The 17,181-nt window shown below is 47.9% G+C and overlaps 4 protein-coding genes across 4 annotated transcripts; all 4 read left to right on the plus strand.

The window, feature by feature from the left end:
- The first annotated feature begins 637 nt into the window (after positions 1-637).
- On the plus strand, positions 638-2,321 carry LOC128711182 (uncharacterized). Its single transcript, XM_053806046.1, has 3 exons — positions 638-682; positions 762-2,027; positions 2,106-2,321. The coding sequence occupies exons 1-3, from the start codon at positions 638-640 to the stop codon at positions 2,319-2,321; spliced, it is 1,527 nt and encodes a 508-aa protein (XP_053662021.1).
- A 2,631-nt stretch (positions 2,322-4,952) lies between these two features.
- LOC128711184 (uncharacterized) lies at positions 4,953-6,589 on the plus strand. The gene is made up of 3 exons (XM_053806048.1): positions 4,953-5,000; positions 5,073-6,302; positions 6,386-6,589. Exons 1-3 carry the CDS (start codon positions 4,953-4,955, stop codon positions 6,587-6,589), a joined length of 1,482 nt encoding a protein of 493 aa, XP_053662023.1.
- A 4,705-nt stretch (positions 6,590-11,294) lies between these two features.
- On the plus strand, positions 11,295-12,965 carry LOC128714988 (uncharacterized). Its single transcript, XM_053809870.1, has 3 exons — positions 11,295-11,339; positions 11,408-12,670; positions 12,765-12,965. Exons 1-3 carry the CDS (start codon positions 11,295-11,297, stop codon positions 12,963-12,965), a joined length of 1,509 nt encoding a protein of 502 aa, XP_053665845.1.
- A 2,005-nt stretch (positions 12,966-14,970) lies between these two features.
- Positions 14,971-16,664, plus strand: LOC128712289 (uncharacterized). The gene is made up of 3 exons (XM_053807184.1): positions 14,971-15,021; positions 15,109-16,383; positions 16,461-16,664. Exons 1-3 carry the CDS (start codon positions 14,971-14,973, stop codon positions 16,662-16,664), a joined length of 1,530 nt encoding a protein of 509 aa, XP_053663159.1.
- The last annotated feature ends 517 nt before the right edge of the window (positions 16,665-17,181 follow it).

Raw genomic sequence — 17,181 nt, forward strand, 5'->3', positions numbered from 1 at the left:
TTCGTTAGATTATCTTGTCCGGAAGATGGGATAGGCAAAAACCTTTTTCCAAACAAACTGCTGCAAGCGTAATACAATGCAAATATGGCACTACAGGGAAGAAAGGACATCTTCAAGGCTCGCTGTTCGTTCAATCGACTCCTTCCAAGGTATTCGGATGCTCCTAAGCTCTTCTGAAGATTAAAACTAGCCCCGGGCTAGGCATACTGACACCTCCGAACGGTTTCCATAAATGATCGTGCGCTATTTCTAAGAACTTTTCTCGATCGAATGTGTGTATGCGTGTGACGGAAAAGACCTCAATTCTAACCTCGCCTACCCAAGCAAGATGGCAATAGCAGCAGTAGCGGCATCAAAAACAGACAAATCTGCACACACTTTCTGCGACGGAACATTGTTTGATCAGGTGATGGATTCGGATATCTGTCACACGCAGCCCCGAAACCTTCATCCACACCACCACAACCTGGCTGCCCATTGGCTGGAGACCGAAACCGTCGCTAGGAATACACGCCGGCACCCATACACCGGTACGTGAAGTGCAGGCGGCCAGGACCGGTACGCGGGTACCTCGCGACGACTATAAATGGAGCACGCAATGATTGAGACCGACCAAAAGTAGCAGCAAATCTGCAACATGAAGGCGTTCTGCTTCACTTTAACGATTCTCTGTGTCGTCCAGGTAGGATATTCTGGGGCTGAGTACGCTAACACCCATTCTCCCTGGTGACGATTCTCTTCTTTTTATTTTTTTTTTTCAGAGTACTCTGGCCTACCCGAGACCAGACTTCGGAATCAATGGAGTAGTGTCGGGTTCGGCTTTGGTTAAGTCAACTTCGAATGAACTGAGCGCGGCAGCAACCGCCACAGGCAGCGCCTCATTCACACCCAATTCCGGTTATACTAAGCTTTCGACGGTCAGCAACGCCCTGCAGGCCATTGGTGATGCCGTAGTCGACGCCGGTACTGCGGTTGCGTCGGCACTGAACACTCTATCTACCGACACTGGCGGTCCAACTTCGACTGTGTTCGGTGCGGTCAATACCAAAATCGATGCCTTCACCGGTTTACTGAATGGGCCATTCAGTGGTAATTTGGCTACGTTGACATCCAATACTGGAGCGGACATTCCGAAGCAGTTCCAAGATTCGTTCACTGCCACTAAAACCTCATTGTCTGCCCTCAAATCGACACTTGCTACGCTCAAAACGAACATTGACGCTGCGAAAACTGCCGCCGGTGGATCGTCGTCCGTGTCAGCCGCCATCATTCGGGCGAAGGTGCCGGCCAAATCTGTCAACGACGTGGTAACGGCAATCCGCAATCTCAAAACAAATATGCCACTCATCCAGTACGTCATCGAGAGCTCGTTGGACAACCTTCGGCTTATTGACTCGTTCGTTAAGGACATAAATACCGAGGTCACCGGTACTGTGACAGGCAGATACAAGATCTCGTACGAAGGCTTCCAGCTGAACCTCGGCACGGAAGCGTCAACAATTAACTCAAAATTAACTGCCGGTGTCGGAAGTCCCGTCTCATCGATTATTTCAAGCATCAAGGCGGACTTGGATGCAAACGCCAAATACACTTCCGATCTGGCTACACCAATTGGCAACCTGGCTAATTCCATTCTGAATACAGTATCGGCTAAAACCACCGTCATAACCACGGCCTTCACTATCTACTCTACTGCTGTAGCGAACGTCTTCGCAGATCTGGCATCAACCCTCGGTTCAAGCATCTGCGGCGCGATCAAATCCGTATCGGAGGCGCAGATTGCTAACGGTGGCTTTTCCGATTTCTGCTTCAGCAAGTTCTCGCCACGAGTGTTCGCCCAGGTTGCGCTCACCATCGATGCGTTTGATGTGTGCTACGAGAAGGAGGTGAATCGCCTGATCAGCTTTGAATCGTCCGTCCAAAATGTTGCCGTACAGATTTCCTACAACACTGCCGACCTTCTAGACAACCTGAGTGCCTGTCTGGCACTGCCCACCACTGACACCAAAGGTGCCTGTTTCACGATGGTAAGTGGGCTCATCAGTGGGCTGTGTTAAAATTCACCCGTTAATCGATCACCTTGCAATGCTGCCTATTTTTTACAGCTCGGTCCGTACTACACCGCTGTGGGTACGAAGGTAGACTCCCTTCTTACGTCGGTAAGCAATCTGGTTGCAGCAGAAGCGACAGCCAGCTACAATCGCCTCGGTGCCTGCCTCAACACCGCGATCGCGTCGACGGCTCTGGTCAGTGCAGGTATTAAGACGGATACCACTGCCTGCATGACAAGTGGCCCAGTCGCCCCAGCACCTTCTGTGTAGAATCCCTAAGTTTTTGTCAAACAATACAAGCGATGGTTCAATCAGTGAAAATATAGTTGAAGGATAACGTGCACCAAAACCCGCATCGTTTCAATGCGTCGTGAGCGCGTGTTATTATAGATCAATAAAATGGAGCAATTGCATTTTGCGTCACTCATTAGCGACACAAAACGTTCATATCGTTTGACATCTTCGCCAGCGAATCGTTCGAACACGCTATAACACTGTTCACTACAGTTTCGATCATCGACATGCTAGCGACCAACCAATCAAAGCATGCGAACTATTGACACAATTGGCATAACAGCCTGTCAAACAATTCGTGGAACTTCAGCAACAAAAACAGAACTTGGCATGGTACCGTATTTGTGCAGCTTGCAAACGAACCAAACGGTGCAAAATTTACACCACTTCATCATCAATACGTGGAGATCGGAGTGAAAAACATGCTTTAATTTTTATACTAGAGTTTGTCCGCTTCTTGATATGCTACACGCTTCTTTCAGTGCAACGCGTAGCGGACACGTAGCTGCGCTACGATTAGATTCCTAAGCACAGGCAAAACAAAAACGGTACGAACATTTTTTTTATCTGCTCATTGTTACTATCTTTCTGGACAATGTGTCCATGGTATCAAGCCATCTCTGGCTGAGTCACATATCCTGCTCTTGATGGCACAACAGTATTACTGAATGGACATGTTTCCATTTGCAACTCTCTGTCTATGCCTCTACCGCTATCTAACTATGTCTATGACTATCTAACTATCCCAGAGAATATTTGGATATTATAAGATAGTATTCCGGGAAATCAACCATTGCTCAGATTTTCATCATGTGTCACATTTTGGACAAGATGGCGAATCAGCAGCGTTACTCCTTTTCATCTCTTCACGGACTCCAACGCCACATATTATGGCACTACCAGGTTTACGGCTCTTCTACGTTGCAGATCGAGATATCCAATAGCAGAAGAGCGAGCGAATGACGCGTTCTCGAGGCAAACACTGAAATAATAGTGGCAGCACTAAGTGACTCTGTAAGGAAATACAAATCTGCTCAGGGGTGATGTGCAGGAAGAGGATCGCACTTTGAAAGTCGTGCACTATTGATTGAAATAAGCTGTACGGTAATTGAGTGCCCACCAGTTATTGCATAGTTTGAGGAACCCCAAACACTCCGTGGCCGGTTTGATACACGATACTGACATATGATTGGAAAGTGTTGGGAACGATTGTTGGGTCCCAGATTTGTGAGAGGATAATGGAGGAGCTAATGACTGGCTAATGACTAATGATAATGGAGGAGCTAAGGAAAATGACGGTAAGTAAGACGATAGATGGCAATGATAGTAAGGATAAGTAAGTACAGTGATGAAGCTCTCTGAGTTGCACGAAGAATGCACTGTCGTGAACCATGAGTACTATCCATATACCACGGCAAGTATATATTATGATGGCCTTGATCCGTCCACATACTTACTTACTTACTTACTTACTTACTTACTTACTTACTTACTTACTTACTTACTTACTTACTTACTTACTTACTTACTTACTTACTTACTTACTTACTTACTTACTTACTTACTTACTTACTTACTTACTTACTTACTTACTTACTTACTTACTTACTTACTTACTTACTTACTTACTTACTTACTTACTTACTTACTTACTTACTTACCTACTAAATCTTATCCAGAGATTAACCCTGTGCTATTACATCACGAAATGGTGGACTTCCTCGATTTTATTGACATGTAGGAAGACGAATCTGCAAATCGAACATTTCTGATACCATTCGCATCCTGTTTGAATGATCCCGATGTGTCTATCGCGGCGTTCAGAGATGCTTGCTTCTGTCTTTCGCCCATGTCCTACACGCAGACAATTGCGTTACATTTGGATATGTTTTGTTGGGCAAGTTGCTCGACACGTACATCTGTTGCGCGATGTAACCCATTGCCATTCACAATTGCCTGATGAACATGCTCGTCAGTGCCCCCCCCCCCGGTAAAGTGTGTAGTACTCCTGTACTTACAGGGGTGTGAACGCATAAAAATTCTCCAACATTCAGAGATCTTTACCCTGTAATTATTTTCCACCCGTGTCCTTGTCCCGTGTCCACCTTCATTCCTTCCCTGGAGTAGAGTTCGTTTTGTATCCCTCTAAGGGCATCGATAGATTGATTGAATGAATGACTTCCGAATGTGTAAAATGTAGAGTGTTTGGCAACTCATATATTATGAGAAAGCGAGTGAGTCACTCAAGATCCCTACGAATGACTATTTTCAAAAGATTCGTTTACCAAAACACTAGCCAATATGCATCTTCTCACTTTCCACTGAATTCCATTTTTTGCTTTGCGAAAATCTCTACTCCGACAATCTATCTCGCTCGTCCGTCACGATGGTGTATGTTTACATAGATGGCGTAAAGGCGCACGATAGAATAGCTACGTTACCGTACGGCACACACAGAACACAACGATAAAAACTTCCTCTGCTCGCTCTCAAAATGGCATCGGCAAATGATTTGAGTAGAGGAGTGATCGAGTTCGATATAAACGAAGAACACGTCGCGGCCGCACCACATTCGCAGTTCGAAAGGCCTTGGGCAAACGGGTAGCGATGAAAGCGTATGTTGTTACACTAGTACTGGTGCTTTGCACCATCCAGGTTAGTACACAGTGAACCGGAATCACGCTCCGCAAGCTGCCAAAGTGTGTTTAAATTTGTCCACCATTCCAGATATCGTTGGCCATCCCACGGCCCGACTTTGGTATCAATGCGGGTGTTTACGGTAGTGCAGATGTTTCCTTAACTGCGAAGGATAGTGGTACATTGATTGATAAAGTGAATGATAATCTGAACATTCAACTGGATTCGGGCTATCCTTTGCTCACCACTATCAAGACCCAGCTTGTCGGTATTGCCAACGATTTCACCACCAAGGGCCTGCTGGTGTCTGGTGCGATAGATGCACTGGCTGTTAGCACCGGTCCTCTTAATGATGGGTTTAGCGCCTTAAAAACGGCCAGCGATAATCTGATCGCACTGATGAACACTGGATTTGCTTCCTACTTCACGGCGCTTAACACAAACCTAGACAACTCCATCACCAACATGCTGACCGATGCGTTTGATGATGTGAAGGCAGAGTTAACAAAGCTTGCCGGCTACTTAAACACGCTGCAAAGTCAGCTAGCGGCTGCGGTAACTGCAGCTGGTTCCAGCCCTCCATCGAAAGCCATCCTGCGCAAATACGTGTCGACGACCGTGACGGCCAACGTCGCAAAAACTGTCACGTCGTTGAAGGCCAACATTCCGCTGGTGACGTACATCGTTGCAAACTCGCTCGAAAAGCTTAAGGAAGCCGATGATTACATTTTCCAAGCGGGCGATATCGCGACGGCAGCGCTGGATAGCGTCAACAAGGGCCTGGAAGCGCTTGAAACGGAAGTGCAGCAGTACAGTGATGACACCAGCCAAATTACGGCCGTCATCGATCCAGTGGCTCAGCCCAATTTGGATATGACCGGTATCGATCTGTCCGGCATTCCGTTGATTGCTAGCGAAATTAATGAGTTCAAAGCAACGTACACGACGGATCTGACCAGTACGATCACCGATATCAAGGCCGCCTATGCTACCTACAAACAAGCGGTACCGCTCGTATCGGATGGGCTTACTGCGTTCTACAGTAGCAGCGCATGCAATCACCTGAACCAGCTGGTAAAAGTGTTAATCTCGAACGGAAAGTTTGCTGAGTACTGCTACAACAAGTACAGCCCGCGCACGTTCGCCCTGTTCGATCAGCAAGCACGTGAAGTCGGCCGATGTGCAGATCTAGAAATCACGCGTCTACTGAAGCTGCCACCGATACTGCTTTCCATCGCCCAGATGCTATTGTTCGACGTCGAGGATTTGCTGGCAGAAATCACGATCTGCGTAAAATCATCGCAACTATGTAACAAACTGGTAAGTAGTGTGTTACATGCTGAGAATGATCTTCCAATGAACTGCCACCACCATTATTTACGACATTCGCTCTTTCTTCGCAGGAGATTGAGACTGCATTCCACGCGGTGCACACCGCCGCAAAAGCGCACCAGGACTCGATGAAGAACTATGTCACCGCTGAAACTGTTGCCGGACTGCAGCGCGTGAGTGCCTGCTTTAGCACTTCCAAGTATTTGCTAGTGATTGCCATCAACCGCATGGTGACTGATATCAACAATTGCGCAAAGGATGGACCTCTGGCATAGGGAAAAAGAAAATAATTACATTAGTTGAATCGAACAGCAACCATTGCATTGCACTTCGACGCGCCTCCCTTTCAATTCTCGGGCAGGCAGTGCATAGGGCTACTAATGGGGGCAGGAGGCAACATTGTGCAATCCAAACAATAAATTAACGAAAACCTTTATGAACGTATTCATTCTCAGCAAGCATTTCGTTGTTTCGGCTGGAAACTACATTCGTCAGATTTGGGCGACGTGTACTCGTTCGGCGCGAAAAGTCTAAGCTCTTCCGAAAATTTCCACCCACACCAGACAGCTAAAGCTGTTGATTCAGGTGGTTGGATGCAGCTTTGTTAGCTTTATGGTGTGTTTTTTTCTCCAAAATAGGCGAGAATCTATTCGATACTCTTGGAACCGTGCTAATGTGTACACTGAATAAGCGCTGTGTGTCGGGCACGCCTTTGCCAGCACTGATTTGTACAATTACTTATCGGACAGCTATACCGTTTCGTATTATCTCCCTTATAATTCCATTACTTTCACAATGAATAACCATCTGCAGGGGCATATGACAGTGGTTAAATGTGATATAATTCGCTTCTTACCTCATACCTAGTTACTTATCAGGCACTACAACCGCTCCGCGGTCTTGGCCTGCTGCAGTACTCCTCCAAACCACTCTCAGTCCAGGGTCATCGTCTGCCAATCCAATATCCCGGCCTTTCTGGTGGACGCATCGCCATCATTACTCCATCTCATCTTAGGCCTACCACGCCACCTCTATCCATGGGGACGATCCAACAGCACTTTACGGACCGGGTCGTCCGGTGTCATTCTCATGATGTGACCAGCCCACCGGTGCCTGGCGAGTCTAACCTACTGTACGACAGTAAGCTCGTCATTGTAGCAGCTTCTCCATTGGCCTTCCACAAATACAAAACTCCTCAAAACTCCTTCTGAGCATCTTCCTGTCGAACGCGGCTAAGAGAGTTTCGTCAGTTTTGAACAAAGAGTCCATGTCTCAGAGGCGTATGTGAGTACTGGGACTATATAAGTGCTATATCATTCCAGTTTCTTTCTTTGTGACTGGTGTTTCGAGAACATTCTAAATTCCAGAGGCCCCTTATGTTACTTCGGGGCCTCCTTCTAGCATACGAAGAAGGTTGAAGCGGCGCTTGTCGGACTCATTTCTGGTATACTTCAAACACTTTGCTGGTGCCTCTATCAACTTGGTTTTTGCCTCGTTAATCTCCAACCCGAGGTTTTCCACCGCCCGGTTTTCATACTCTCTTCAGTAAAGCATTGCTTGAACTTCCAAGAAAAATGAACCGATAACTTGGTTTACACACTTCATCCATCGATACTTCAACAGTTAACGACCAACACCAACATGCACGATTTGCAACACGAATAACGTTGACATCATCGGACATCTGGGGCGGTGTGCGATACGAAATGCGAGCCTTAATGGACGCAGCACCCGTCTGAAATGCGAGCCTTAATGGATTGAGCTAAAAGATTGAGGACAGCGTACCTGTTTGCCGAAGGCTCTGATCGTCATGGAGCCTGCCTGGGAAGCAGATTCGACGGTGACGATCTAGTAGGTAGTAGAGGAGTTTTGCTTCCTTTGGCATGATCGTAACTTCGAATAATTGCGGCACTGCGATGGGAGGTCGTGCATACGGCGAGCTTCACAAACCCCTACAATCCAGAAGACTCCAACAAGACGCGAAATGCAGCATCTATCGTACCGTGATACCTCCAGTAGTCCTCGATGGTCAGGAGTCTTGGACGGTACGGGCACGATAGAGATTTTCGAGCGGCGGGTGCTTCGGACTAACTTTGATAGAATTTGTGAGCAGGACTTGTGAAGAAGGAGCAGATATGCTGATGGGTGCCAAAGCCGAAAGGATAAGATGGTCAAATGCACCTGATAAGGATGCTGGTCTCGTGCACTACCAGGAAGGTTGACGTCAGCGACCCGTTCGACACGAGGCGTCGAGGACCGCAGCGATCTGGATGACCTGACGGAGATCGAGTTTCCTGGATAGGGATTGGTGACCGGGCCGTGTCATCGAGTGTAGACCAGCCAAGAAGGAGAAGAATATGAAGTAATGTCACCAACATCTGCAACGAAATTTATCAAGGGTTTTTTTTTGTGCCCAGAGTGACAATTCTATTTGTATGTTTCTAGAAGATTAAACCATAAGAGGCAACTATGGTTCAGAATCTTGCAAAGATAAACTAGGAGACAAAACTATGGACACAATCTAGGCGTGGAGTTCATTTAATTTCGGTAGCTATAACCCGGTTTTGGGGGGTTGTTGAATGTGAAAGCGGGACGTCTAGACTAGACGTCAGATTCCAAGCTGGTGCAACCTCGGGTACGGGTTGTTCACTACCACATCATTTTCTTGTGCAACCTTTACCTATATGCACCCGCGTCTGTCGAAAACTGTGCTTCTTTTCTGTGCTCTTTCGTAACGAAAGAACTCTCTCTCTCAGCCGATAGTTGTACAATAGTGCCCAGCCCAGACGCGGGCAATATTGATACAGTTTAACTGAGCCTGGCCGTGATGCAATCACACGATCCGCTGCAAGCCTGCTGCATCCCATATATAAATCCGAACCCAACCGTCACAATCCGGTGGAGGATAGTTGGATGCGTTGTCTGGCCGTACCCGTTCTGTTTCCTTAGTGTTCGAAGAGTGGTAACGAAAATGCAATTACTGCACGGTTTAGCGGTGCTGGTCCCATGGCTACTGTTGGGCTTGATACAGGTAAATGGTGCACGAAACGCAGAGGCGGCTACATTGATCAAACGGGTTTTATTTCACACACACACAGACCACCGGTGCGCTGCCGAATCCCGATTTTGGCGTGAATGCTAACGTTAGTCCAGCGCGTGCAGATGTACTAGCCGAAACGGTCAAAATAATCGACCATTTTAACGCTATCGCAAATGTGAGCATAACGCTCAGCTCTGGGGTGCAGATGTTTACCCAAATGCAGACGGCCATCAACTCCATTGGCACCAAGGTACAATCTAGCGGTCTTGCCCTGATGCAGCTAGTGCGCACACTCGCCACGGACAATGGACCATCGATTTCGGGCGTGTTTGATCCGGTGTACGCAGCGATCACATCGCTGCAAAACCTCACGCTAAACGGGTTATCAGACGAGATGACGAGCATTGCGCAGGTGGTGCAATCGTTCGTAACGCAAAAGTTTAACGAAGTGTTTGCCGATCTGCGGCGAGTGCTCGACGACCTGAAGGCCAAACTCCAAGTACTGGAAGCTGATGTACGTAAGGCACGGACAGCGGCCGGCAATGCGCCATTCGTCTCGGACACGGTCGTACGCAACAATGTGCGCGCCAAAACGCAGAGTGACGTTACGAGGGCGCTCATCGCGGTGCGCTTGAAGGTCGATACGGTACGGTACATGGTCCGGACCACCCTGCAATACCTGCAGGATGCGGACCAGTTCCTGCTGGATGTGGTCGGTCAGGTGACCGGCTTTAGGAATGCATTAAGCTCCTCACTGTTCGAATTTGGCATCGGTATGAGTGGGGTGCTGCAAAATACCCTCCAGTACGTCGCTCGCTCGTTCGGCTGTAGTCTCGCGGAACAGACTGCGACCCTTGGCCCGTTCAGGTCAGCGCTCAGTGCGGTCACTAACTTTTCCACCACACTGCAACCACCGCTGGACGATCTTCTCACACGGCTGACGCCCGATTCGCTGTCCACCGCGCAGGATGCGTTCGAAGGCCAGCTTACCGCCTACTCCGTCCGCTTGTTGGGCGCGTCAAGCGCCATGGAACCGTTCCTACGGTCTGTCACATGCCCGCTGCTGCGGAAAATGGTGCTGACGTTGATTGCCTTCGGACCGCAAAACGAGTACTGCTTCAACCGGTACGCCTCGCACGTGTACGGGCTGTACGAGCTGCATCACAACCTGGTCGACAGATGCTACGTAGCGGAACTCCAGCGCCTAACCACGGTGGTCCAGTTCCTGCAGAACGGTGTGGATGTTCTGCTGTACGATGTCGAAGACCTTGCCGACAATGTGTCGGTGTGTGCGAGAATTTCGGACGATCGCACGTCTTGTGTCCAGCAGGTAGGTGTCCCCTGACAACCCTGTGGGAACCCGGTTCTTCTTTATGGTATCAATTGTTTGCATTTCCCATTTCCACTTCCAGTATGGCATGCTGTACACAGCGGTACTCGACCTGTTCGACTCGATGTTGAACAATGCGGTAAATTTGTTTTCCGAAGAATTTGCTACCAGCTCCGTGAGGTTCGATGCGTGCGTGTCGTACAGCCAACACACGACGCTCAACGCCATTGCTAAAATCGACCAGCGGCTGACATCGTGCCAGCAAACGTACCTTAAATAAATACATCGCAACGCACCCAGTAGCATCAGTTGTAAATGCAGCGCGTGACAGGGTTACAACATATCGTTCCTCAAAGCATGATGACCTTTTTCCGGGATTTTGCCAACGAACCTACGGAAAGGCACCTCGGGTGGAGTGCCTCGTGCTCGTGTTGTAACGAATTTTTCCCTCGTCGCGAGCTGAAACGCGCTTGTGTTTGATCAACTGTCGCTGGGTAAAATCTGTATGCTCAGACAAGCGCTGTGTTTTTTTACCAACCGTCGCGTGTAGGGCGCCCGAGAAAGAATGAGCTAGGTTCAGTGCTGTACGCGCGCTGTTACAGAATAAACGATGAAACTATTTACCGGTTGGTTCATCCTGGCTATACTCGGGCGGGTAAGTGACTCCCGTCTATTTCGGCGTTCGGCGAACCATCGCGCTAATCCCGCTCGTCTGTGTTGCAGGACGCCTTGGGCGAGCCCAGGCCAGACTTTGGCATCGATGGGACGATCGCTGGCAGTGTGCAAGCGAAAACGGTAGCGAACGAAGCGGGCGTATCCTTCGATCAGATCGATTTTAAGACAATTACGCTGAAATCACAGTACGTTGTGCTGAAAAACCTGAAGCAAGCCATGATGGGTATCGGTACGGTCATTGCCAGCACGGGCCAGCGGTTGACCGGTAAGCTGGAAACGCTCGCACCCAGCATCAGCGGTCTGCCGCAGGTGTACGACGATGTCAATGGTGCGATCGGATCGCTCAGCGTGCTGCTCAAAACTGGCCTGACCACCCAAACGACAGCGATACAGCAGATGGTGGGCACGTACATTACCGACATGCTGACCGATGCGTCGCGCCAGCTGCTAGCAACGCTCGACAGACTGTCCGCCCAGATCGCACTGGTGCAGAAAGGCGTGAGCGACGCGGTGACTGCGTACGGTTCGTCCACCATTCCGGATCCGTACCTGCGCCGGTACGTGTCACCAAGGATGGTCTACGAACTGTTGCGCATTCTGCAAGATCTGAAAACCGACCTACCGCTCGTGACGTTCATTATAGAGCTGACGCTCGGACACCTCAGTACGGCCGACGCCTTTCTGCTCGAGTTTATGGCCAATGTGGACCTGAAGGTGTTTGATACGCTCATGTACTACGACACCTTGAAGCAGGAGGTGCTAGAAAATACGTATCAGATTTCGAATGCGATTGTATCGCCGTTGGAACTTTCCTACGAAAAGCAGCTGTCCAAATTTGCCTACATCAAGACCGATCTCGCCGCGATGGATTCGTACACGGATTTCCTGAAGCCCGTCCTGGACGCGTACGAAGCATTGCTGGGCGTAGCAAACCGTTTAACGATACCGGACAAGGTGGAAACGATCTACAAGACGTACCTAAAGGGTGTGGTATCACTGGACGATCATCTGGATAAATTTTACAACGAGAAGCTCTGCACCCCGACCAAAGCGATACTGCAGGTTTTGATCGCGTCCGGACCGTGGGCTGACTATTGCTTTAGCAAGTACTCACCGCGCCTGCTGGGGTTGGTGACGATGAATTCCGACCGCTTCCTGATGTGCTACCAGATCGAGGCGGATCGATTGTCCGGACTCGGTGAGCTGGTCGATCGGTTCATCGTGCAGATAGTGTACGACATCGAAGACTTGGCCACGCATCTGGTGGAATGCTTTAACCGCTTTGAAGATGGTTCGGACTGTATCGCCTCGGTAGGTGCAAGAGGGAGGTGCAGCAAGGGGTTCTGTATGCTGTAGGGGAGGCTGTATCGTTCGTTACTTACGCGTGCCAATGTTTTTTTTCCAGATTGGACCTTACTACTCCGAACTGGTGGCGAATCTGAAGCTGAAGGTAGATGATGTGCTGCGGCTGCAGAGCGTACAGACGACAGCCAGCTACAATCGGGCAGCGGCCTGTGTCGCTGCTGGGAAGTGTGGCTTCATCGCGTCTACCGAGAGCTACGCGAAGGACATCAAGCTGTGTGACGATAAGGGACCGAAAGCTTAAACGACGCGACCGTGTCCATTCACCACTGAATAAAGTATATATGTTAAATGATCTTCTTGACGTGCCTCATTACTAACATGCTAACATCTGTACCGAGACCGAGGGACGACAACAATTTTGAACCATATTGCATTGCATGCGTCGTTGACCATGTTGGATGAGAATGCTTTTTATCATGAGATAAAAAAAAGACAAGCGTGGAAAAACTAGAAACGAGTGTTAGTGTACGAATGTCCCGCCTTGACACTTGGTGACAGCCAACACATATTTACGTTTCCTACACACGGCTGTGTGACAATGAAAAGACCTTTGCGAAAAAAAGTGGATAACAATATAAAACAGCGTTCTGCGTTCCACCAGTAAGCACACATTTCCAAGAAATATTGCATGTATGAACGAATTTGAACAGCTGCATGTCTACCAGCAAGTACACGTCGTATCATTTTGTCTCGAGTTTCGTATAATTTTTTCGTTTTCTTTTTTGGTTTGTTTTTCTACAGTAATACTACTACATCCAAATAGGCTGTGGCACAGTGAAAGTGAAACAAACACACTGTAAAAACAGAATGTTAGTAGTGTTGCGCTTAATGGATGTTTTGAGTGAAGTCATTCATATGAGTCTTTGAGAAACGTCATTTGAATCACGACTAGTGTTGTGCTTAATGAATGAATCTATTTAGAGCCGTCATTGATATGAATTTTGAGTCAATCAAATACGGAGTCGACTCGCTAAAGATTCATGAATACTCAGGGCTGTGGCGGATGTAGCCGCTTGGAATGACCATTGTAGGCAACTAGGATGACCGAGGGGGATACCTGGTGGACAAGCTCCTCGAAAGCCATAAATAATAGATGATTATGAATCTTTGAAAATATTTCCGATTCATGAATCTGAATCAGAGTCACTCAACACTAATTCAAAGCTTAAAAACTTAATGGAACTCTAAAGATGTCCATAGCACCTCAAAATCTGAATCTCTAAAGAGTCATGAATCTTCAGTAGTCCTTGAGCTCGAAAAACTTGAACGTGTCACCAAAACGCTGAAACTTCAGCAAAGATTAATGCACTAGTTAATAATTCGTCAATTTATGACATATATTGAACAAACTGAAGGCACTGCCGTTAATCGATCCGATCTCATATGTAATTGACAATTACCATTCACGCGATACTGTAATGTCGGCTATATTTTCGTTTAAGTCAAATTGTTCGAATACGATATTGAACATTGGAGAGACAATGTTACTAAAGCTATGCAGTGTATGTCCGGGACATTGATACACCATCATCGACTCCATTAAGGTCGACTACTTTAAACAGGGGATCTTCATACTTATCATCTATGTATTTAACAGATATTTACGTTGCTCCGTTCGTCTATAATGTTTGTATGTTATGAGTTTTCGATACGAATGGGCATTAACATGTGTTCAGCTCGTTCGTTCGACTGGGACTTAGCACGGAATAGTTCCACTGGGTCCAATACTCGGCTCGAAGGACCAATGTTGGATATTGGGTATTGAGTATTCCAGTTCCGAATTTCATCCAACTCAGCGCTCCTACTCAATTTGGGCTTTCATTGCAGACGGTATTGTGCTGTTTTTAAATGACACTGGAAAAATCTGCACCTCCATCAGGCAGGACAGGAATCTGGTCCTGCAATAGATTTTTTTTTTGTGTTTTGTTTGGGCAGCTGGAATTTGCTAACTGTGCAAATCAGCAGAAAGAAAACAACACACGTTCTTACAGCAGTAAGAACGAAAAAAAAAAACAGCAACGTTTCGCTTCTTCCCCTCTGGCAACGGATGGCAAGTGTCTGGCAAATTGAACACACTTGTGGGTACACGGTTAACACTCCAGTTGGTTTGGCAGCGTAGTACCTTTCGCTACATACTCGAATAAGTGTGACGGACGCTTGAAGTAGCTGCTGACGAAACTAATCGACTAATCATCGACCACAGTTGCGTGTTTTTCATTCCATTGCATGATTGATTCATTGCAGCGATGCTGCTAAAATCGGTATTCCCGGCCTTGCTGCTTCTCGGTGCGCTGCAGGTGAGAGAAAACAGTACCATTATTGCAAAAGATCCTTCCTTTTTGGCAGCACTTACCAGATTTCTTCTTTGTGGTGACCACCACTAGCGCATCGAAGCCGAGCCTCGTCCGGATTTCGGCATTAAGGCTACCATCGCGGGCACAGCGAATGTGGTCAAGCAGTCTTCCAAGGTTGGCGCAACGTTCGATACCGTCGATAACGTGGATCTACCGCTATCGAACGGTTACAAGCTGCTGGAGAACATGAAAGCTGCCATCATTTACATCGGCACTAAGGTTACAACGGACGGTATGGCTTTTTCAACGGCACTCAACACGCTCGCCGCTGATAAGTCGAACGATGTGAATGCAGCATTTGCCCCAGTGTACAACGCCATCACCACGTTGCGCACGTTGCTGCAGAGTGGCTTTACGGCGCAGTTTACCGCACTGCAGAAGCAGGGCAACTTCATCACCAAGCAGCTGCTGGACGCGTTCAAGTCCATACTCGATCACTTAACGCTGTTTAGCGGTGCGCTGGATCGATTGAAGGCGGGCGTTATTGCGGCACGGGACGCACCCGGTAACCCACCGAACGGTATCTCGACCGCCAATTTAAACCGCTACGTGACGTCGAAAATGACGTTCGATTTGCAGGATGCGCTGTCACGCATGTACGGTGACATACCGCTCGTCCAGTTCGTCGTGTCTGACACGCAGCAGAAGCTAAGCATGGCGGACGTATTCCTCGGTGATATGTACAACGAAGCAAATACGGCCATATCCGATGCGAAAAATTCGAGGGACATGCTGCAGAGTGATGTGAACACCATCAGCATGAACATCGTTGCACAGTTTAATGACCAAGTAGCGCCGGTGTACAACGATCAGCTGAAAGCGATTGGCTTGGTGCAGAGCACACTGCAAGCATTAAGCACGTACACCGATGATCTGAAGCCAGCCCTAGACAGCTTGGCGCTTTTGCTCAATGCAGATGCCATTACCACCGTTACCAACGCTATCGAGGGCACCTTCGATGCGTACAATAGCGACATGGACGGCTCGATCGCAAGCGCAACAGCGGTGGGACAGTTCTTCATTGGCGAAACCTGCGAGGGACTGCGCATTGCCATCGATGCGCTCGTGGCCGCCTCGCCCAATTCTAACTTTTGTTTCAGCAAATTTTCCTCCCGACTCTTCAACCAGTACGCACTGGCATTTTACACCGTGTCCGAGTGCTACGACATCGAAACCTACCGCTTGTACAGGCTGCAGGACCTTATGGCACTGGTTGTCAATATGATCATCTACGATGTGGAGGATCTTGGTGATGCCATCAGCACCTGTGCACTGCTCACCGATGGTGCACCCTGCCTAACACTGGTGAGGACGAACAATTTTGTTGTGCGCTTTTATCAACACTGAACAACCAATTTTGTTTTCCCTCTTTTTTCTCACAGATCGGTCCGTACTATGAAAAGCTTGCGACCACCGTGGATGAAAAGCAAGACTACATTGTCAACTTCATCCAGGCGGAAACCAAATTTAGCCTGCAGCGGCTGGGTGCATGTGTCACTACCTCGAAGTATACGATTGTTATTTCGGTGGCCGCCATCGTTTCTAATCTGAACTCCTGTACCCAGACCGGACCGGTAGCTCCTTAAAGGCTAATAAAACGATCTAAAACACACCCGCACACCCACAAGAAAAGCACAGCGCACTTAATTTTTTACATTTTTTGTTGCGCGCGTTTTACATATTTTGCTTTCACGATGAAAAATATAAAGCTGTGTTAGATGAAAAAAAAAGAAATTAGTTCCATTCTTTGCACACATTCAAATGGCTTTCTGTCAGCCACCTGGCGCCTCCATCCATTGGCAATACAGAACCGTAAGCGTAGTTAACTTCCACCCTATCACCCGCTAACCCTTACGCAGGGGTCGGCACTCAATTTATGCATTAGGTTGCCGATTGAATAAAAGTTAAATACCCAAAGTTCGGACTGTTTGCAGCACGATGCACGATAATGCTTTGAACGCCGCTCTCACATGTGTTTTTTTACCTTTATTTGTTTATACTCCTTAATTACACATTCGTCATTTTGTTTCCCTCATTTCACAGTTTCACACACTATAATCCCCTGTTTTATTTAGAATGTTTAGGTATGTTGCTCACAATTTC

The sequence above is a fragment of the Anopheles marshallii genome, chromosome 3, assembly GCF_943734725.1.
Source record: "Anopheles marshallii chromosome 3, idAnoMarsDA_429_01, whole genome shotgun sequence".
NCBI classification, from domain to species: domain Eukaryota; kingdom Metazoa; phylum Arthropoda; class Insecta; order Diptera; family Culicidae; genus Anopheles; species Anopheles marshallii.